Source organism: Oncorhynchus clarkii, chromosome 20 (genome assembly GCF_045791955.1).
Source record: "Oncorhynchus clarkii lewisi isolate Uvic-CL-2024 chromosome 20, UVic_Ocla_1.0, whole genome shotgun sequence".
Lineage (NCBI taxonomy): Eukaryota > Metazoa > Chordata > Actinopteri > Salmoniformes > Salmonidae > Oncorhynchus > Oncorhynchus clarkii.
The window spans coordinates 23,880,331-23,900,501 of NC_092166.1; the positions used below are offsets into that span (position 1 = coordinate 23,880,331).

Genomic DNA, 20,171 nt, shown 5'->3' on the forward strand with positions numbered 1-20,171 from the left:
TGTCACCAGCAAAGCATCCCCACACCATCACACCTCCTCCTCCATGCTTCACGGTGGGAACCATACATGCAGAGATCATCCGTTCACCTACTCTGCGTCTCACAAAGACACGGGGGTTGGAACCAAAAATCTCACATTTGGAATCATCAGACCAAAGGACAGATTTCCACCAGTCTAATGTCCATTGCTTGTGTTTCTTGGCCCAAGCAAGTATCGTCTTATTATTGGTGTCCTTTAGTAGTGGTTTCTTTGCAGCAATTCAACTATGAAGACCTGATTCACGCAGTCTCCTCAGAAGAGTTGATGTTGAGATGTGTCTGTTACTTGAACTCTGTGAAGCATTTATTTGGGCTGCAATTTCTGAGGCTGGTAACTCTAATGAACTTATCCTCTGCAGGAGAGGTAACTCTGGGTCTTCCTTTCTTGTGGCGGTCCTCATGAGAGCCAGTTTCATCACAGCTCTTGATGGTTTTTGAGACTGCACTTGAAGAAACTTTAAAAGTTCTGGAAATGTTCCGTATTGACTGACCTTCATGTCTTAATTAATGATACTGTAATTTCTATTTGCTCATTTGAGCTGTTCTTGCCGTAATATGGACTTGGTCTTTTACCAAATAGGGCTATCTTCTGTATACTACCCCTACCTTGTCACAACATGACTTGCCACAACATGACTGCATTAACTTTTAACAAGACACACCTGTTCATTTAAATGCATTCCAGGTAACTAACTACCTCATGAAGCTGGTTGAGAGAATGCCAAGATTGTGCAATGCTGTCATCAAGGCAAAGGGTTTGAGAATCTCAAATATAAAATATATTTTGATTTTTTAAAACACTTTTTTGGTTACTATATGATTCCATATGTGTTATTTCATAGTTTTGATGGCTTCACTATTATTCTACAATGTAAAAAAAAAAAAAAGGTTTATCCAAACTTTTGACTGGTACTGTATACAAGGTCAGTACCAGAACCATATTTACAATGTGTAAGGATACTGTATCGATAGAGGTAGATATGTATAGGGTTAAGGTAACTAGGCCACAGGATACATGATAAACAGAGTAGCAGCAGCGTATATGATGATTGTATGTGAGTGGGTGTGTGTAGAGTCAGTATAAATGTATGTGCATATTATGTGTGTGAGTTAATGATAGAGTGTTTGTATGTGTGTTGAAGTATCAGTGTGCGTAGTATGTAGGGCCCTGTGAGTATGCATAGAGACAGTCAAAATTAAGAGTCAAATACAAAGCTCAACTCATATAGTCCCTGTAGCCATTTTTTTAATAGCTATTTAGGAATGTTATTGCATGGGGATAGAAGCTGTTCAAGAGCCTGTTGGTGTCAGACTTGATGCACCGGTACCACTTGCCGTGCGGAAGCAGAGAGAACAGTCTTGTGCGGTTGGAGTTTTAATGTTTTTCTGGAACTTCCTTTCACACCGCCTGATATAGAGGTCCTGGATGGCAGGGAGCTCGACCCCAGTCGTGTACTGGGATGTCCTCACCCATCCTCTGTAGCACCATGCGATCGAGGTCGGTGCTATTGCCATAGCAAGCAGTGATGCACAGTGAAGATGTTCTAAATTGTGCAGTTGTAGATCTTTTTGAGGATCTGAGGGCCCATGCCAAACAATTTCAAGCTCCTGAGGGGGAAGAGGCGCTGCCATGCCTTCTTCACGACTGTACGTGCATGGACCATTTCATATGTTTAGTGATTTGGAATCAAAGGAACTTGAAGCTCTCGACCCGCTCCACTACAGCCATGTCGATGTGGTTTTGGGTGTGCTCGCCCCCCACCCCCTTTCTTGGTCTTACTGACGTTGAGGGAGAGGTTGTTGTTCCGGCCCCACACTGCCAGGTCACTGACCTCCTCCCTGTAGGCTGTCTCATCATCACTGGTGATCAGGCCTACCGCACCATGTGTGAGCGAGAGTGTGAGTGTGAGCACACAGCACAATATTTGCACTCAGATGATGAGTAAAACTCCATCAATACTCAGCAGATGACACATCTGGCGTGAAGAAAACATCCTAATGCCACAGCTACAGTATCGTGATTAGTGTTCTCCTTGTACTTTCAAGTGCTTCTCTCAAAAAGTTGTTGACAAAATGTGTCTTGGAAAGTAGGGGGTTATTTTCTGGCAATGTTTTTCAACTCCCTTGGAGACCAAAGTTTTCATACGCCAAGAATTGCCTGATTTCTTGGGTCTTAGAAAGTGTTTGTTGCGTTGATACCTTATTTTATGTTGTGAGGCGCTACATTCCCTCTTCACCTGTCAAAATACAAAGAGCAAATTACTTGTTTGTTTTTTCTTTCATGTTTCCATCAAATAGCAAGCGTTCCTTCTTTGTCAGTCAGGGCAGACACGTTGATAGAAGCAATTTTCTGTTAAATGTTATTCGAGGCAAATGAAGGGATAGTAACAAACAATCTATGTAACTCAGAAGGTACTCAGCTGTCCAGCAACATTATTAATGCAGGTGATTCAGTTCCCCACAATAACTTTGGTCCAATGTTTACTGGTCATTTCATAGTCTGTGATTGCACAGGGAAATATTGACACAATTCCTGCATGTTATTTACCAAGCAGGGTTGGATATATAGGGAAACCTCAGGAATTGTTATACAGAGGAGTTATACAGCTAGTTCTTCTAGATCAAGTTAGCAGGTAGGAGGTAGCTACATCATTAAAGGTAGTGAGGGCGCTGTGTAACCTTTCCTGAAGTCCACACAGTTGTTTTTGAAGTCTATAAAATGTATCTGGCTTATGGCTACAGATTCAAGAGTGCTAATTGACTTTTGGAAATGATGTTGACCTCCTCAGCTCCATTTAAACATGAGTGGTGCGTGTTGATTTGGAGGCCTCTAGTTAATTAGATTGTAGAGAGTGTGAAGAGAGTTCTGAAATGCAGCCCCGAATTCTAACCCTTGACCTCTGTAGCCAAGCAAGACTGAGTCATCAGCACAAATTGCGATAAGAGTCTGTTGGAGTCTATGGAAAGTTATTCATTAAGATTGAGTGTGTCTATCAATCAAGATCAAAAGTGTCTACCAGGAACATAACAGGCTGAAGGTTAGATGCTAAGCTATTCATGTATTGCTATTGATGTGTTCAATAATAACCAAAATGGTCAGGAAACCAGACAGAAATTGTCCTTGCCATATTCATTGGACAGACGTATTGTACTTATATTGAATGGCATTTGGCTTCCAATCATTACCACCAAGGAACTGTTATTGAAAAGGGTGTGAATGGGAAGACGTCTCATGGACGTTTCTCATAACGTCTCTCCAATACATATAATGCTCTCTGTCTATGTTTGAGCAGTATATGAAGTAATGTAAAATACAATTATAAGGAAGAAAATAACACTGACTCAAATAAGTTGTTACAACATGCTGAAGTGTCGTTTTATGAGACGATGACTCATTCTCCCCTTGTCTGTATCCTGTGTTTTGTGTTGCCCTCCAGGGAAATGTGATGAAGCGTTGGCCACACCACTCTCTCACACAGCTTTTACCAGCTCTTCTGTGTACTCCAGTGGATATGGGGCTGGATACGCAAAGCTCAACAGGAGAGGAGGTATTAACAACTGAAACCCTAAGCTTTTATTCTGATCATCTCTGGTGATTATTTTAAGCCGCAGTCTCATTCACTTCACTCACATATTGTTTGCCACGTAGGAGCAGAGGATACTGATGTTTCTAAATTCAGCAAAAAAAGAAACGTCCTCTCACTATCAACTGCATTTATTTTCAGCAAACTTACGTGTAAATATTTGTATGAACATAATAAGATTCAACAACTGAGACATAAACTGAACAAGTTCCACAGACATATGACTAACAGAAATTGAATAATGTGTCCCTGAACAAAGGGGGGTCAAAATCAAAAGTAACAGTCAGTATCTGGTGTGGCCACCAGCTGCATTAAGTACTCCAGTGCATCTCCTCCTCATGGACTGCACCAGATTTGCCAGTTCTTGCTGTGAGATGTTATCCTACTCTTCCACCGAGGCACCTGTAAGTTCCCGGACATTTCTGGGGGGAATGGCCCTAGCCCTCACCCTCCGATCCAACAGATCCCAGACGTGCTCAATGGGATTGAGATCCGGGCTCTTCGTTGGCCATGGCAGAACACTGACATTCCTGTCTTGCAGGAAATCACGCACAGAACGAGCAGTATGGCTGGTGGCATTGTGATGCTGGAGGGTCATGTCAGGATGAGCCTGCAGGAAGAGTACCACATGAGGGAGGAGGATGTCTTCCCTGTAACGCACAGCATTGAGATTGCCTGCAATGACAACAAGCTCAGTCCGATGATGCTGTGACACACCGCCCCAGACCATGACGGGCCCTCCACCTCCAAATCAATCCCACTCCAGAGGCCTCTGTGTAACGCTCATTCCTTCAATGCTAAACCTAAATCAGACCATCACCCCATGTGAGACAAAACCGCAACTCGTCAGTGAAGAGCACTTTTTGCCAATCCTGTCTGGTCCAGTGACGGTGGGTTTGTGCCTACAGGCAACGTTGTTGCCGGTGATGTCTGGTGAGGACCTGCCTTACAACAGGCCTACAAGCCGATTGCGGACAGTCTGAACACTGATGGAGGGACTGTGCATTCCTGGTGTAACTCGGGCAGTTGTTATTGCCATCCTGTACCTGTCCCGCAGGTGTAATGTTCAGATGTACCGATCCTGTGCAGGTGTTGTTACACGTGGTCTGCCACTGCGAGGACAATCAGCTGTCCGTCCTGTCTCCCTTTAGGGCTGTCTTAGGCGTCTCACAGTACCGACATTGCAATTAATAGACCTGGCCACATCTGCAGTCATCATGCCTCCTTACAGCATGCCTAAGGCACGTTCACGCAGATGAGCAGGGACCCTGGGCATCTTTCTGTTGGTGTTAGTCAGTAGAAAGGCCTTATCTTGGTATCATATAGGAGGCCGTTCACCCCGCTGTCATCCAGTGGGCGAGGTCAGTACAGATGCATCAAAGCTGGGACCTAAAGACTGAAGAACAGCTTCTATCTGAAGGCCGTCAGACTGTTAAACAGCCGTCACTTACATTGAGTGGCTGCTGCCAACATACTGACTCAAATCTCTAGCCACTTTAATAATTAAAATTAGATGTAATAAATGTATCACTAGCTACTTTAAACAATGCCACTTTATATCATGTTTACATACCCTACATTACTCATCTCATATGTATATACTGTACTCTATACCATCTACTGCATCTTCCCTATGCCGTTCGGCCATCGCTCATCCATATATTTTTATGTACATATTCTTATTCATTCCTTTACACTTGTGTGTATAAGGTAGTTGTTGTGAAATTGTTACATTACTTGTTAGATATTACTGCATGGTCGGAACTAGAAACACAAGCATTCTGCTACACTCGCATTAACATCTGCTAACCATGTGTATGTGACAAATAAAATTAGATTTGATTTAGTGTCCTAAGTTTTCATAACTGTGACCTTAATTGCCTACTGTCTGTAAGCTGTTAGTGTCTTAATGACCGTTCCACAGGTGCCCTGTTCATTAGTTGTTTATGGTTCATTGACCAAGCATGGGACCCTTTACAATGAAGATATGTGAAATGATTTGGATTTTTACGAATTATCTTTGAAAGATAGGGTCCTGAAAAAGGGACATTTATTTTTTTGCTGAGTTTATGTTAAATAGTTTAAGATTTGTGTGTGGAAGACACATGCAAATAAAATGATTTGCAAGTAGGTTAGAGTTGGCTATACAAGGTTATGGAGCTGGTTTAATTGTCTCTCTCAACCCTAGGTGCTGGAGGCTGGTCTCCTGTGGACACTGATCATTACCAGTGGCTGCAGATGGACCTGGGAACCAGGAAGCAGGTCACCTCCATCGCCACACAGGGCAGGTACAGCAGCTCTGATTGGACAATGCAATACAGACTCCTGTACAGTGACACAGGAAGGAACTGGAGACCATATCTACAAGATGGCAACATTTGGGTGAGTCAATGATTTGAACCAAAGTGAAATAACAAAGTTTTTAGTTTAAAGAGAGAGTCGCATCTGTCCTTTCAAATGAGTCCATTAGACATTGATGATGTATCAAAGAGGTACACTACATGGCCAAAAGTGTGTGGACACCCCTTCAAATTAGTGGATTTGGCTATTTCAGCCACACCCGCTGCTGACAGGTGAATAAAACCGAGCACACATCCATGCAATTCCCATAGTCAAACATTAGTAGTAGAATGGCCTTACTGAAGAGCTCAGTGACTTTCAACGTGGCACCGTCATAGAATGCCACCTTTCCAACAGATCAGTTCGTCAAGTTTCTGCCCTGCTAGAGCTGCCCTGGTCAACTGTAAGTGCTATTCTTGTGAAGTGAAAATGTCTTGGAGCAACAACGGCTCAGCCACGGTAAGCCGCACAATATCACAGAACGGAACCTCCAAGTGCTGAAGCGCGTAGCGTGTAAAAATCGTCTGTCCTTGGTTGCAACACTCACTACCGAGTTCCAAACTGCCTCTGGAAGTAACATCAGCACAAGAACTGTTCATCGGGAGCTTAATGAAATGGGTTTCCATGGCCGAGCAGCCTAAGATCACTGCGCAATGCCAAGCTCCGGCTGGAGTGGTGTAAAGCTCACTGCCATTGAACTCTGGAGAAGTGGAATCTCGTCCTCTGGAGTGATGAATCACGCTTCACCATCTGGCAGTCCGAAGGACAAATCTGGGTTTGGTAGATCCTAGGAGAAAGCTAACTGCCTCAATGCATAGTGCCAACCGTAAGGTTTGGTGGCAGAGGAATAATAGTCTGGGTCTGTTTTACATGGTTCGGGCTAGGCCCCCCTCCCTAAATCTATAGCGTACAATGACATTCTAGACGATTCTGTGCGTCCAACTTTGTGGCAACAGTTTGGGTAAGGCCCTTTTCTGTTTCAGCATGACAATGCCCCCGTGCACAAAGCAAGGTCCATATAGAAATGGTTTTTCGAGATCGGTGTGGAAGAACTTGACTGGCCTGCACAGAGCCCTGATCTCAACTCCATCAAACACCTTTGGGATGAATTGGAACACAGAGTGCAAGCCAGGCCTAATCGCCCAACATCAGTCCGCAACCTCACTAATGCTCTTGTGGCTGAATTGAAGCAAGTCCACATACTGTTGGCCATGTAGTGTACCTACTCAATAAAAAATGAAAAGCTAGGCTTCAGGATATGGAACCTAAATATCCTGTTTTTGTTTGCTTGCCCAGGCATTTTCTGGCAACTCCAACAGTGAGAGTGTGGTCCGCCATGATCTGCAGCATGCAGTCATAACACGCTACGTGCGCATCATCCCACTGGAGTGGAGCGAAGAGGGGAGGATTGGCCTGCGAGTGGAGGTCTATGGCTGTTCTTACTGTGAGTGAATAGCAAACATCCATGCACAATCTCATGCTACTGTATTAGTTTATTGCAATCCTTTATTAACCAGAGAAATGGAACATGGAATCTCTGAACAAGGAGCATGGAACAAGGAATCTCTGAACAAGGAGCATGGAACAAGGAATCTCTTTGAAAAGTGACTTTATTGCGTGCAGTTCGGATCATTTCTGTATGACGAAAATATTAGAATAATCAGGTGTTGGCCAAAATGGGCTTAATTAATATGTAAGACTGAAGGTTTAATTATCTAGGTATCATATGTCATATTTGTCAGGGGAGCGTATTAATATGCTCAGTAAAATACATTAATTGAGTTGAAATAATTAGATTACTGCTCTCCATGCCAACAGCCAAATTCACAGCTACAGGTTTTTGATAGAGTAGGAGATAGAGAACAGCTAGTTTTCCTTGGCTGGTTTCTGTTGTTACCATGTACCACAGAAAAACAAGCTTGACTGATCAATTCCCTCCTTCAAAGCGTGCGCATGCCACGCTTTAAAAAGTCCCCAGCCACACAGCCCTTTGCTGTATCCATCCTATACTGTATTACACGCTGTTGAATCTGATAGACAGGAAAAGCTGACCGTGAGAAACTTGTTTGCCCTAGTCCTTGACCAGTCCAGTTCCCCGTGGCACTTGTCCTTACTTACTGCATATACTCCATCCACAACCCTAAGATTGAACAGCAAATAGATGTAACCGAGCAGGGCCCTCTCCTGCCACCTCACCGATAGGGCTGGCTTACAGGACTGTCAGTGTTCTGAGCCCCCTGACCGGTTAAATCAGGGTAAAAAGATGAAAGCACCTTTGAAAGGAGAGAGTTGCCGCAGGGTGATATCACAATGCCGCCATGCTGCTGTCTAGGCACGTAAGCTGGCACATCTCAACAGACAGAATAGTCTTTGCAGCCAGGGTTATATGTCTTAGAGCATTTGAGTCATTTCTCCCTCAGTTGTTCTGTTCCTCCAATTATAAAAAGAGAAAATACGTATAAGCTGCCTCACTTTTTTACATCGCTTGTGATTGCAGTAGGTGATCTCTAAAGGACTTGTTTTTTCTTCTTAACACCCCTCTAACACATCCTGTGAATAGCCTTGACATATGACAGTAGAGGTACAGTAATTGAGGGAATATTAAGCTCTGTATCCTTTATCACCATTCGGTGACCTCAGGGGCGGATGTGATCAACTTCGAAGGCCAGGGTGTGATCTCCTACCGCTTCAAGATGAAGAAGATGAAGATTTTGAAGGATGTAATCTCCCTGAAGTTTAAGACCACAGCCAGTAACGGTGTGCTCCTGCACGGGGAAGGACAGCAAGGAGACTATATCAGTCTGGAGCTGAAGAGATCCAAACTACTGCTCATGATCAACCTGGGTAATGGACCATTTCCAATCCTGTCTATGGGGTACCTGTGTGCATCCAAAATGGCACCCTATTCGATATTTAGTCGTCTACTTTTGACCAAATGCAGTGCACTATATAAGGAACAGGGTGCTTTTTGGGACGCACACCTAGTGTTCTATAATCGCTGATAATTTAGCTTCTTATGGTGGCTACTTAGATCAGTTGATGAAACTTGATAAAATTCCTGCGTATTTCCTAATATGACTGGCCCTTATGCATTATGCATTATACTTCTATTTCTTTTTGATGGATTTGAATATTAGTTGTTGTCAACAAGATACTTATTTATCACAGTAGCCTTCACAAATTAGAATTTGTACTATTTTTATCTCACTATGTCAGCCTGTTGTTTATAGGAACATTTTCCCCTTAAGCATTTTCTTAATAAAGTCTGTTTATGTCTTGTAAACTTCAGGCAGCAATCAGTACGGCTCCATCCTCGGACACACCTCTGTGACAAGCGGAAGTTTATTGGATGATGACCACTGGCACTCTGTAATTATCGAGCGTTACCGACGGAATGTCAACTTTACCCTGGATCGCCACACACAGCACTTCCGCACCAACGGGGAATTTGATCATCTTGACCTGGACTATGAGGTAGGCTACAGTTATGTTGGATATTGTCTTAGTGATTCCTCCCATCGCATCCCTCCCTATCAGGGTTGTGGTCATTTCAATTTCAGTCAAATCAGGAAGTACACTGAAATTCCAATTCTCTTCAATGTTTTTCAATGAGGAAAAAATGTAGAATTGGAATTTGGTTTACTTTCTGAATTGACTGGAATTGGAATGGAATTGACCCCAACCCTGGTTTATATATACATTTTGCAATATATACATTTTGCAATGTATATACAGTGCCTTGCGAAAGTATTCGGCCCCCTTGAACTTTGCGACCCTTTGCCACATTTCAGGCTTCAAACATAAAGATATAAAACTGTATTTTTTTGTGAAGAATCAACAACAAGTGGGACACAATCATGAAGTGGAACGACATTTATTGGATATTTCAAACTTTTTTAACAAATCAAAAACTGAAAAATTGGGCGTGCAAAATTATTCAGCCCCCTTAAGTTAATACTTTGTAGCGCCACCTTTTGCTGTGATTACAGCTGTAAGTCGCTTGGGGTATGTCTCTATCAGTTTTGCACATCGAGAGACTGACATTTTTTCCCATTCCTCCTTGCAAAACAGCTCGAGCTCAGTGAGGTTGGATGGAGAGCATTTGTGAACAGCAGTTTTCAGTTCTTTCCACAGATTCTCGATTGGATTCAGGTCTGGACTTTGACTTGGCCATTCTAACACCTGGATATGTTTATTTTTGAACCATTCCATTGTAGATTTTGCTTTATGTTTTGGATCATTGTCTTGTTGGAAGACAAATCTCTGTCCGTCTCAGGTCTTTTGCAGACTCCATCAGGTTTTCTTCCAGAATGGTCCTGTATTTGGCTCCATCCATCGTCCCATCAATTTTAACCATCTTCCCTGTCCCTGCTGAAGAAAAGCAGGCCCAAACCATGATGCTGCCACCACCATGTTTGACAGTGGGGATGGTGTGTTCAGCTGTGTTGCTTTTACGCCAAACATAACGTTTTGCATTGTTGCCAAAAAGTTCAATTTTGGTTTCATCTGACCAGAGCACCTTCTTCCACATGTTTGGTGTGTCTCCCAGGTGGCTTGTGGCAAACTTTAAACGACACTTTTTATGGATATCTTTAAGAAATGGCTTTCTTCTTGCCACTCTTCCATAAAGGCCAGATTTGTGCAATATACGACTGATTGTTGTCCTATGAACAGAGTCTCCCACCTCAGCTGTAGATCTCTGCAGTTCATCCAGAGTGATCATGGGCCTCTTGGCTGCATCTCTGATCAGTCTTCTCCTTGTATGAGCTGAAGGTTTAGAGGGACGGCCAGGTCTTGGTAGATTTGCAGTGGTCTGATACTCATTCCATTTCAATATTATCGCTTGCACAGTGCTCCTTGGGATGTTTAAAGCTTGGGAAATCTTTTTGTATCCAAATCCAGCTTTAAACTTCTTCACAACAGTATCTCGGACCTGCCTGGTGTGTTCCTTGTTCTTCATGATGCTCTCTGCGCTTTTAACGGACCTCTGAGACTATCACAGTGCAGGTGCATTTATACGGAGACTTGATTGCACACAGGTGGATTGTATTTATCATCATTAGTCATTTAGGTCAACATTGGATCATTCAGAGATCCTCACTGAACTTCTGGAGAGAGTTTGCTGCACTGAAAGTAAAGGGGCTGAATAATTTTGCACGCCCAATTTTTCCGTTTTTGATTTGTTAAAAAAGTTTGAAATATCCAATAAATGTCGTTCCACTTCATGATTGTGTCCCACTTGTTGTTGATTCTTCACAAAAAAATACAGTTTTATATCTTTATGTTTGAAGCCTGAAATGTGGCAAAAGGTCGCAAAGTTCAAGGGGGCCAAATACTTTCGCAAGGCACTGTATCGTCTTAGTTCATTTCTTAATTCTTCCTATAGAGTCGTATGTGGTGTCTATGTTCCTCTCTTCGCATCCCTCCCTACATTATGTAGTTGTATTGTATACAGTGGGGTCGAAATTATTGACACCATTGATAAAGATGCACAAATGACTATAAAATAAATACTTCAAATACTGAGCTATATTGTATACTCTGAAAATGTATATTATTTTATAATAATACAGCTGCTCAGAGAAGGTATTTTGTTTAACAAGTAATTATTGACATCCCTGTTTTCAATACCTTTCAATACTTCACCTTGCGAGGATAATGGCATTGAGCCTTTTTCTAAAATGTTTTATGAGTTGGAGAACACATTGGGAGGGATATTAGACCATTCCTCCTTACAGAATCCTTACAGATCCTTGATATCTTTCGTTTGTGCTTACGGACTGCCTCGTTCAATTCAAACCACAGGTTTTCAAAGGGTTTCAAGTCTGGAGACTGAATTAGCCATTGCAAAATGTTGATTTTATGGCCAATTAACAATTTCTTTGTGGATTTTGATGTGTGCTTGGGGCTATTACATTGCTTTAAGATCCATTTGAGGCCAAGTTTCAGCCTCCTATCAGAGGCAACCAGCTTTTTGGCTTAAATGTCCTGGTACTGGGTAAAGATCACGATGCTGTTGACCTTAACAAGGGCCCCAGGATAATAGTTACAACTGAAGACACTTTACATAATATATACCGGATGTGATTAAGTACTATCTATCCAGATGTAATTTATATCAAATACATATATTTTTGCTATGTAACTACTGTGTAAAAAAAAGTACAATGTATGTGTGTAGAATGTACACTACCACTCAAAGGTTTGGGTTTGGGTCCACTTAGAAATGTCCTTGTTTTTGAAAGACAATCATTTTTTTGTCCATTAAAATAACATAAAATAGATCAGAAATACAGTGTAGACATTGTTAATGTTGTAAATGACTATTATAGCTGGAAACGGCAGATTTTTAAAATGGTATATCTACATAGGCGCACAGAGGCCCATTATCAGCAACAATCACTCCTGTGTTCCAATGGCACGTTGTGTTAGCTAATCCAAGTTTATAATTTTATAAGGCTAATTGATCATTAGAAAACCCTTTTGCAGTTATGTTAGCACAGCTGAAAACTGTTGTGCTGATTTTGATTAGCTAACACCACATGCCATTGGAACACAGGAGTGATGGTTGCTGATAATGGGCCTCTGTAAGCCTATGTAGATATTCCATTTAAAAATTAACAATGTCTACGCTGTATTTCTGATCAATTTGATGTTATTTTAATGGACAAAAATGTGATTTTCTTTCAAAAACAAGGACATTTCTAAGTGACCCCAAACTTTTGAACGGTAGTGTAAATGTAACAAAAAAGAAAAAGCTGTAAAAACCAAGTTATTTTTGTCCTCCAAATAGGGGGGTCGTGGATGGAAGCAAAATAGACCCGTAACATCAAAGATCCACCACCATAGTTTACAGTAGATATGGGGTTCTTTTTTGCTCATATATTCTAATTTCGACACCAAACCCACCACTGGTGTGCACGGCTAAAGAAATCTACTTTCTTGTCATCCAACGAATGTAAACGGCTGGAGTTTGCTATATGGCATTGGCATGGATTGGAACTGGTGCTTTGGTCTGATGTCATGAAAATAGAACTCTTTGGCCAAAAACCTGGTTGCCTCTGCCAGGCTGAAACTTGGCCACAAGTAGATCTTCCAGCAAACAAGAGCCCCAAGCACACATCAAAAACCACAAAGAAGTGGTTAATTGGCCACAAAATCAACATTTTGCAATGGCCATCTCAGTCTCTGTAATGATCTAAGATCCCTCCCAATGTGTTTTCTAACTCAAATCAAATCAAATTGTATTTGTCACATACACATGGTTAGCAGATGTTAATGCGAGTGTAGCGAAATGCTTGTGCTTCTAGTTCCGACAATGCAGTAATAACCAACAAGTAATCTAACTAACAATTCCAAAACTACTGTCTTGTACACAGTGTAAGGGGATAAAGAATATGTACATAAGGATATATGAATGAGTGATGGTACAGAGCAGCATAGGCAAGATACAGTAGATACAGTAGATGGTATCGAGTACAGTATATACATATGAGATGAGTATGTAAACAAAGTGGCTAGTGATACATGTATTACATAAGGATACAGTCGATGATATAGAGTACAGTATATACGTATGCATATGAGATGAATAATGTAGGGTAAGTAACATTATATAAGGTAGCATTGTTTAAAGTGGCTAGTGATATATTTACATCATTTCCCATCAATTCCCATTATTAAAGTGGCTGGAGTTGAGTCAGTGTCAGTGTGTTGGCAGCAGCCACTCAATGTTAGTGGTGGCTGTTTAACAGTCTGATGGCCTTGAGATAGAAGCTGTTTCTCAGTCTCTCGGTCCCAGCTTTGATGCACCTGTACTGACCTCGCCTTCTGGATGATAGCGGGGTGAACAGGCAGTGGCTCGGGTGGTTGATGTCCTTGATGATCTTTATGGCCTTCCTGTGACATCGGGTGGTGTAGGTGTCCTGGAGGGCAGGTGATGCGTTGCCCCCGGTGATGCGTTGTGCAGACCTCACTACCCTCTGGAGAGCCTTACGGTTGAGGGCGGAGCAGTTGCCGTACCAGGCGGTGGTGATACAGCCCGCCAGGATGCTCTCGATTGTGCATCTGTAGAAGTTTGTGAGTGCTTTTGGTGACAAGCCGAATTTCTTCAGCCTCCTGAGGTTGAAGAGGCGCTGCTGCGCCTTCTTCACAATGCTGTCTGTGTGAGTGGACCAATTCAGTTTGTCTGTGATGTGTATGCCGAGGAACTTAAAACTTGCTACCCTCTCCACTACTGTTCCATCGATGTGGATAGGGGGGTGTTCCCTCTGCTGTTTCCTGAAGTCCACAATCATCTCCTTAGTTTTGTTGACGTTGAGTGTGAGGTTCCTGACACCACACTCCGAGGGCCCTCACCTCCTCCCTGTAGGCCGTCTCGTCGTTGTTGGTAATCAAGCCTACCACTCGTTAAACATTTTAGAAAACGGCTCAGTGCCATTATCCTCGTAAGGTGTGGTTTTGAAAGTTATTAAAACAGGGTTGTCAGTCATTTTGATCCCTACCTTTTGGAGGGAAAAAAGTATTACTTGTTAAACAAAATGTTTTTCTCTTGAGAAATTGTATTTGTATAAAATAATATACTTTTGCAATTTCTTTGGCATAAACTATAGCTCAGTGTTTGAATTCGTTTTTTTACAGTCATTTTTTCTAAACTTCATAAAGGGTATCAATAATTTCGGACCACACTGTATATTGCTTATTCTCTTCATCCCTACATATGTATTGTATATTGTCCTGGTTATCTCTATGAGAGTTCCTGTGAGTCATGTTACTCGGAAGTCTGTGTGAAGATGTGTTAGTTCACAGATGCTAAGTCAGAGCAAACCCTCTGTACTGTGGCTCCCCTGTGATTACAGAACTTAACTTTTAGGTTTGTCTGTGTAATTATCAGTGTGCGATACTGAAGGAAATTACTTTGCCTCCGCAAGGAAGGAGAGGGAAAAAACACAACACCATACACTCATTATAAAGTGGAGATTAATGCAATCAGGCACAAGTGAAAACCAATATATTCCCTGAAGGGATATATGCTGCTGTATTGATTTGATTCAAAGCGACAAATGGCTCTGAGATGTGGCTCCTGCTGCCGAGCCTCTTCAACTAAAACTTGACCCCATTTCCTCTTCTCCTTCTGTGTCCTCCAGATCAGCTTTGGAGGCATGCCTGTCTCTGCCAAGCCCAGCTCGGGAGGCAGGGAGAACTTTGTTGGTTGCATGGAGGGCATCACCTACAACGGAGATAACATTACCAACCTGGTCAAGAGAAAGAAAATTGATACTTCAAGTTTTGTAAGAACATTTCTGTCATTTTTTGTATACCTGAGTGTCATCTTTACTACTTGGTTTGTGATTCACTAGTAGACCTTGAAAACATAAACGTTAGGAACAGCCATGTATTTGTGATTACCTATTTGGAAAGGCCAGTGACACAACACCTCACTGCAATACAATTCAAAATAATTTGCCTTTTTCACTGAGGCGCTAATAAAACAGGCTTTAGTGCATCTATAAATCACACTCATAGAAAAAAAAGGTGATATCTAGAACCTAAAATGGTTCTTTGGCTGTCCCCGTAGGAGACCCCTTTGAAGAACCATTTTTGGTTCCAGGTAGAACTCTTTTGAGTTCCGTGAAGAACCCTTTCCACAGAGGGTTCTACATGCAACCCAAAGGGGTTCTACTTGAAACCAAAAAGGGTTATCCTATAGGGACAGCCGAACCCTTTTTTCTATGAGTGCAGAAGTGAAGAAACTCTTACCTTGTGGTGATGATGTCGGAAAACAAATACATTTCTTAGAAGTAATATGCTGAATAAAAGTATTCCATGCAATGGGATTGAACCCAATAAATGTGTCAAGCTTCAGAAGCCCTCAGCATAGGGTTTAAAGCAATTACTGCTCTGTTGTCAATGGTGTGTGATGGTGTGTGAGCCATTACTGCACTAAAGTATGGATCTAACCATTGTTATTGATTTCACTTCTTATGTGCCTCTTAGCCCTGTTTTTTTTCTGTGAGCAAATGGGTTTACCAAACTGTGGGATATCCACAAAGTTTCTTGGTGTTGGATTGCATGCTTTGCTTTCAGCACAAGTAGAGGGAGAAAGATCAGCTTTGATGAGGAGAGCAGACCAAAACGGTTTTAGTCAAGTGCTGTATGATGAGTGTTTTTCTGTGTTGGAAATAATGCAGGCGCTTGCATTTTCCAATGCATTAAACCCCAACATTTACATCTAAAAAGCACTTTAGGTTTTCTGATGTATCTCTTATGCAAAATATATGCTAACCAGAGGAGGCTGCTGGAAAGAGTTATAGGAGGGTGGGCTCATTGTAATGGCTGGAATGGAATAAATGGCTCATTACAATGAGCCTGTCCTCCTATAGATCCCCCCCACCAGCCTCCACTGATGCTAACTATATTTATATGGTTGTGCTAATGTCTTGAGTTTAAATCAAGAGGGAAAGCTGCCTTAACTTGTATAACTGTTTGCTGTCATACTTTCTATCCCCCTTACAGAGGAACCTGACGTTCTCCTGCAGCGAGACGCACTCCTTCCCTGTGTTCTTCAACGCCACCAGCTTCCTGCGTCTCCCGGGGCTGCAGGACAGCGACACCCTGTCGGTCAGCCTGTCCTTCCGGACGTGGAACCCCAGCGGCCTGCTCTTCTACACGGCCCTGGCTGATGGCGTGGTGGAGGTGGGCCTCACAGAGGGAAAAGTCACCGTCTACATCAACGTCGCCCAGAAGAAAAACACACGTATAGACATCTCCTCAGGTATGGTTTAGTTAGTACGGCCATGCTGGCTAATGTGTTCATTTAGACCAAAGACCCTCCCCTCCCTTCATTAATTCATTCTCTATCAATTTGGGGAGGCCCTCCCCATGAGGGTCTTCCGTAGCTGAAGCTCTGTCTGTTAGGCCCTGTGTTCTCAGTCTTTCTCAGAATTTCTAGTTGTTTTTCTGATGTTTCAGTATTTGCAGTTGTCTGCTCATCACCCACCTTGACTGATTCATAAAGCCATATTGTTCTGTCTGTGGTCTCTGTTCAGGTTCGGGGCTCAACGACGGCCAGTGGCACAACGTCTACCTCCATGCTCTGGAGAACTACGCCATGCTGACCATTGATGGTGACGAGGCATCCACTGTCAGAACGGTCATTCCCATTCAGATCAGAACAGGGGGACAATACTACTTTGGAGGTACTTACAGAGATGGCTTATAACAGAGCCATATACAGTACATATATCTCTGTACCGGTATATGGTTCTGTTCTATAATGTATAAGCCCTTGTTATGGGCTTTGGCACATACTTATTCATTATTACATTTTCCTTAATTCAGTCTGACAAACACTATTGTGATTTGTTGATTGCACATGTTTTTTTTTTGTGTGTGTTTGATGGCAGGCTTTGTCATTAAATCCTCTTTGTTACTTTTGATTGGTTGCCTTTTTGTTGTCTTTGTGTTTTGATTGCCTTTGAAGTACTGTAGTTGCCTTTAAGAGGGTGTATTAAATATTGAATGAAAGCTCCATAATGTTTTAAACCAAAACACAATGCTCATATAATTAATGTTGCTTAATACCTGAACTGTGTCTCGAAACTTTACTTTTCAAACAGAAAGCGTCTTGACCATATGAAAAACTTTTGTACCTTTTTCCTGTTGTCCTCCTGTAGGCTACTTCCTGCGTACCAACACGCCCCCTGCCCAGCGCTCCTTCCAGGGCTGTATGCAGTTGATCCACGTGGACGACCAGCTCGCTGACCTGGTGGCTGTAGAGCAAGGCAACATGGGAACCTTTGAGAATGTCAGTCTGGATATGTGTGCCATCATAGACAGGTAATATTTTATACCATTTATACCATTCCCTTGCTTAGCTGACTTATTCAAACCAGACTTTTTTCTTTGCTGTTGATCATGAAAGTAAAAGTATAAATGCGAGCTATAACCTTACCTGAGGGGCTACCTGCTTCTTGGGCATGCGTCGCACTGTCTATTCAAAAAGGCAGCACGGGTCCCACCAACTACATCATCGTGTGGACCGAGAGGCTTTGTCTCTCAGTGAGAGGTGAGTATGAAGACCAAGCAGGCATCTCACACAGAGAAAATGAAAAGGAAAATACCACACACTGCTGTTCATGCTCCCAGGTGATTTTATTGATACGTTTCGACCCCTTAGGTCTCACACAGGGACACAGCGAGAGGCGGGGATCAGCGGATCACACAAGGCTTTGGTATAGGATGTCTTAGTGTGCAATCTCTGTGTTCCTGCTGGTAAATGCACGCGTACACAAGCACACAGCCACACAGGCGCACATCCCCAAAGCTAAGCTCATTAAAACCATGAAGTGGAAAAGCACTGCTCCTCCTGAGATATGGAAATGCAATTTCACCGAAAGGTTACTCAAAATATGGATATGCGCTAACATTCTTATCCGGATAAACTAATTAAATTCATTCTCACAGTATGTGGGTTCACTCCAACACATGGTTCTGGTTCATAAATGGAATCTTATCTCTGTTTCTTATTCTCCGCTAGTGATTAGGAGTCAAACTGTAGATCCCATTAATCCAACCTTATGTTCCGGAATTGTTAACGACACCATTTGAAATGTCAGAGTAAGACATTTTCAGAAAAGTTAAAGAAAGTCATGCGGATTTGTTTTCATCTTGAAGTTGGAATCCGTTGCGGTGAAACTGCCACGTCTGTTTGCAATATTACAAAGACATTACTTCAAACAACAAACACTGTTTGAGACAATCATTGCACATCACTGCACATGCAATAGAACAGCAGAGTGTGAATATATATATATATATATATATATATATATTACGTTGCTCAATGCTCATATCCTCCTTTTCAAAAACAAAAACAAAACAATAATAGAGCCTGTGACGCTGTTTCGCCTAATGCGGATCTCAGCTTTACCATCAGACGTCAAATCAAACTTGATTATTATTCTAGGGAGATTTGTGTAGTATGTATGTATGATAGATCCATTTATGGTTGAATACTCTTGATGTGTGGTTCATTTGGCTTATGTATTTGTCACGTTCTGACCTTAATTATTTTGTTATGTCGTTGTTTTAGTATGGTGAGTTGCGTGGGTGGTCTATGTTAGTTTTTCTATGATTTGCTATTTCTGTGTTTGGCCTGGTATGGTTCTCAATCAGAGGCAGCTGTCAATCGTTGTCCCTGATTGAGAACCATATATAGTTTTCTATTGTGCATCGTGGGTGATTATTTTCTGTTCTGTGTTTTATTTCACCGTTCAGGACTGTTTCGTTTATCTTGTTTTGTTGTTTTGTTAGAGTATTCGTTTTCATTAAAAGGCATAATGAATACTTACCACGCTGCACCTTGGTCCTCCTCTCTTTCTCCCAACGATGAACGTTACAGAATCACCCACCACCAAAGGACCGAGCAGTGTGGTAAGGAGCAGCGCTATCTGGAGGAGGTTACAACATGGGACGAAATAGAGAGGTGGTCCAAGCCCGCCTGGGATTCTCTGGAACAATGTGAGGAGGGATACCGGAGAATGGAGTTGGCACGGCGGTCAAGGAAGAGGAGAGGCAGCCCCAAAAATGTCTTGGGGGAGGCACACGGGGAGTGTGGCTAAGTCAGGTAGGAGACCTGAGCCCACTCCCTGTGCTTACTGTGGAGAGAGGTGGACCGGGCAGTGTTATGCCGTGAGAGGCATAGCCCGGTGCGGTACATAGCAGCGCCTCGTATCGGCTGGGCTAGAGTGGGCATCGAGCCAGGTGCCATGAAGCCGGCTCAGCGCATCTGGTCTCCAGTGCGTCTCCTTGGGCCGGGGTACATGGCACCAGCCCTACGCATGGTGTCCCCGGTTCGCCAGCACAGCCCAATGCGGGCTATTCCACCTCACCGCACTGGCCTGGCTACGGGGAGCATTCAGCCAGGTAGGGTTGGGCAGGCTCGGTGCTTGAGAGCGCCAGACCCCGCACCAGGCTGTCTCTCCGTCTCCTCCCTACAGGTGCCTGTCCAGCGCTGCCAGAGTCTCCCTCCAGTCCGGATCTGCCAGAGTCTCCCTCCAGTCCGGATCTGCCAGAGTCTCCCTCCAGTCCGGATCTGCCAGAGTCTCCCTCCAGTCCGGATCTGCCAGAGTCTCCCTCCAGTCCGGATCTGCCAGAGTCTCCCTCCAGTCCGGATCTGCCAGAGTCTCCCTCCAGTCCGGATCTGCCG

The 20,171-nt window shown here is 42.9% G+C and overlaps 1 protein-coding gene across 1 annotated transcript in view; it reads left to right on the plus strand.

Moving 5' to 3' along the window:
* LOC139376105 (contactin-associated protein-like 2) overlaps nucleotides 1-20,171 on the plus strand; it is a 70,514-nt gene that overhangs the window by 10,484 nt on the left and 39,859 nt on the right. The window contains exons 2-10 of the mRNA XM_071118294.1: nucleotides 3,476-3,586; nucleotides 5,811-6,004; nucleotides 7,259-7,406; nucleotides 8,603-8,806; nucleotides 9,252-9,436; nucleotides 15,109-15,252; nucleotides 16,478-16,736; nucleotides 17,011-17,160; nucleotides 17,638-17,800. Coding sequence (XP_070974395.1) covers nucleotides 3,476-3,586; nucleotides 5,811-6,004; nucleotides 7,259-7,406; nucleotides 8,603-8,806; nucleotides 9,252-9,436; nucleotides 15,109-15,252; nucleotides 16,478-16,736; nucleotides 17,011-17,160; nucleotides 17,638-17,800 — 1,558 coding nt within the window. The remainder of the gene's footprint in view (nucleotides 1-3,475; nucleotides 3,587-5,810; nucleotides 6,005-7,258; nucleotides 7,407-8,602; nucleotides 8,807-9,251; nucleotides 9,437-15,108; nucleotides 15,253-16,477; nucleotides 16,737-17,010; nucleotides 17,161-17,637; nucleotides 17,801-20,171) is intronic.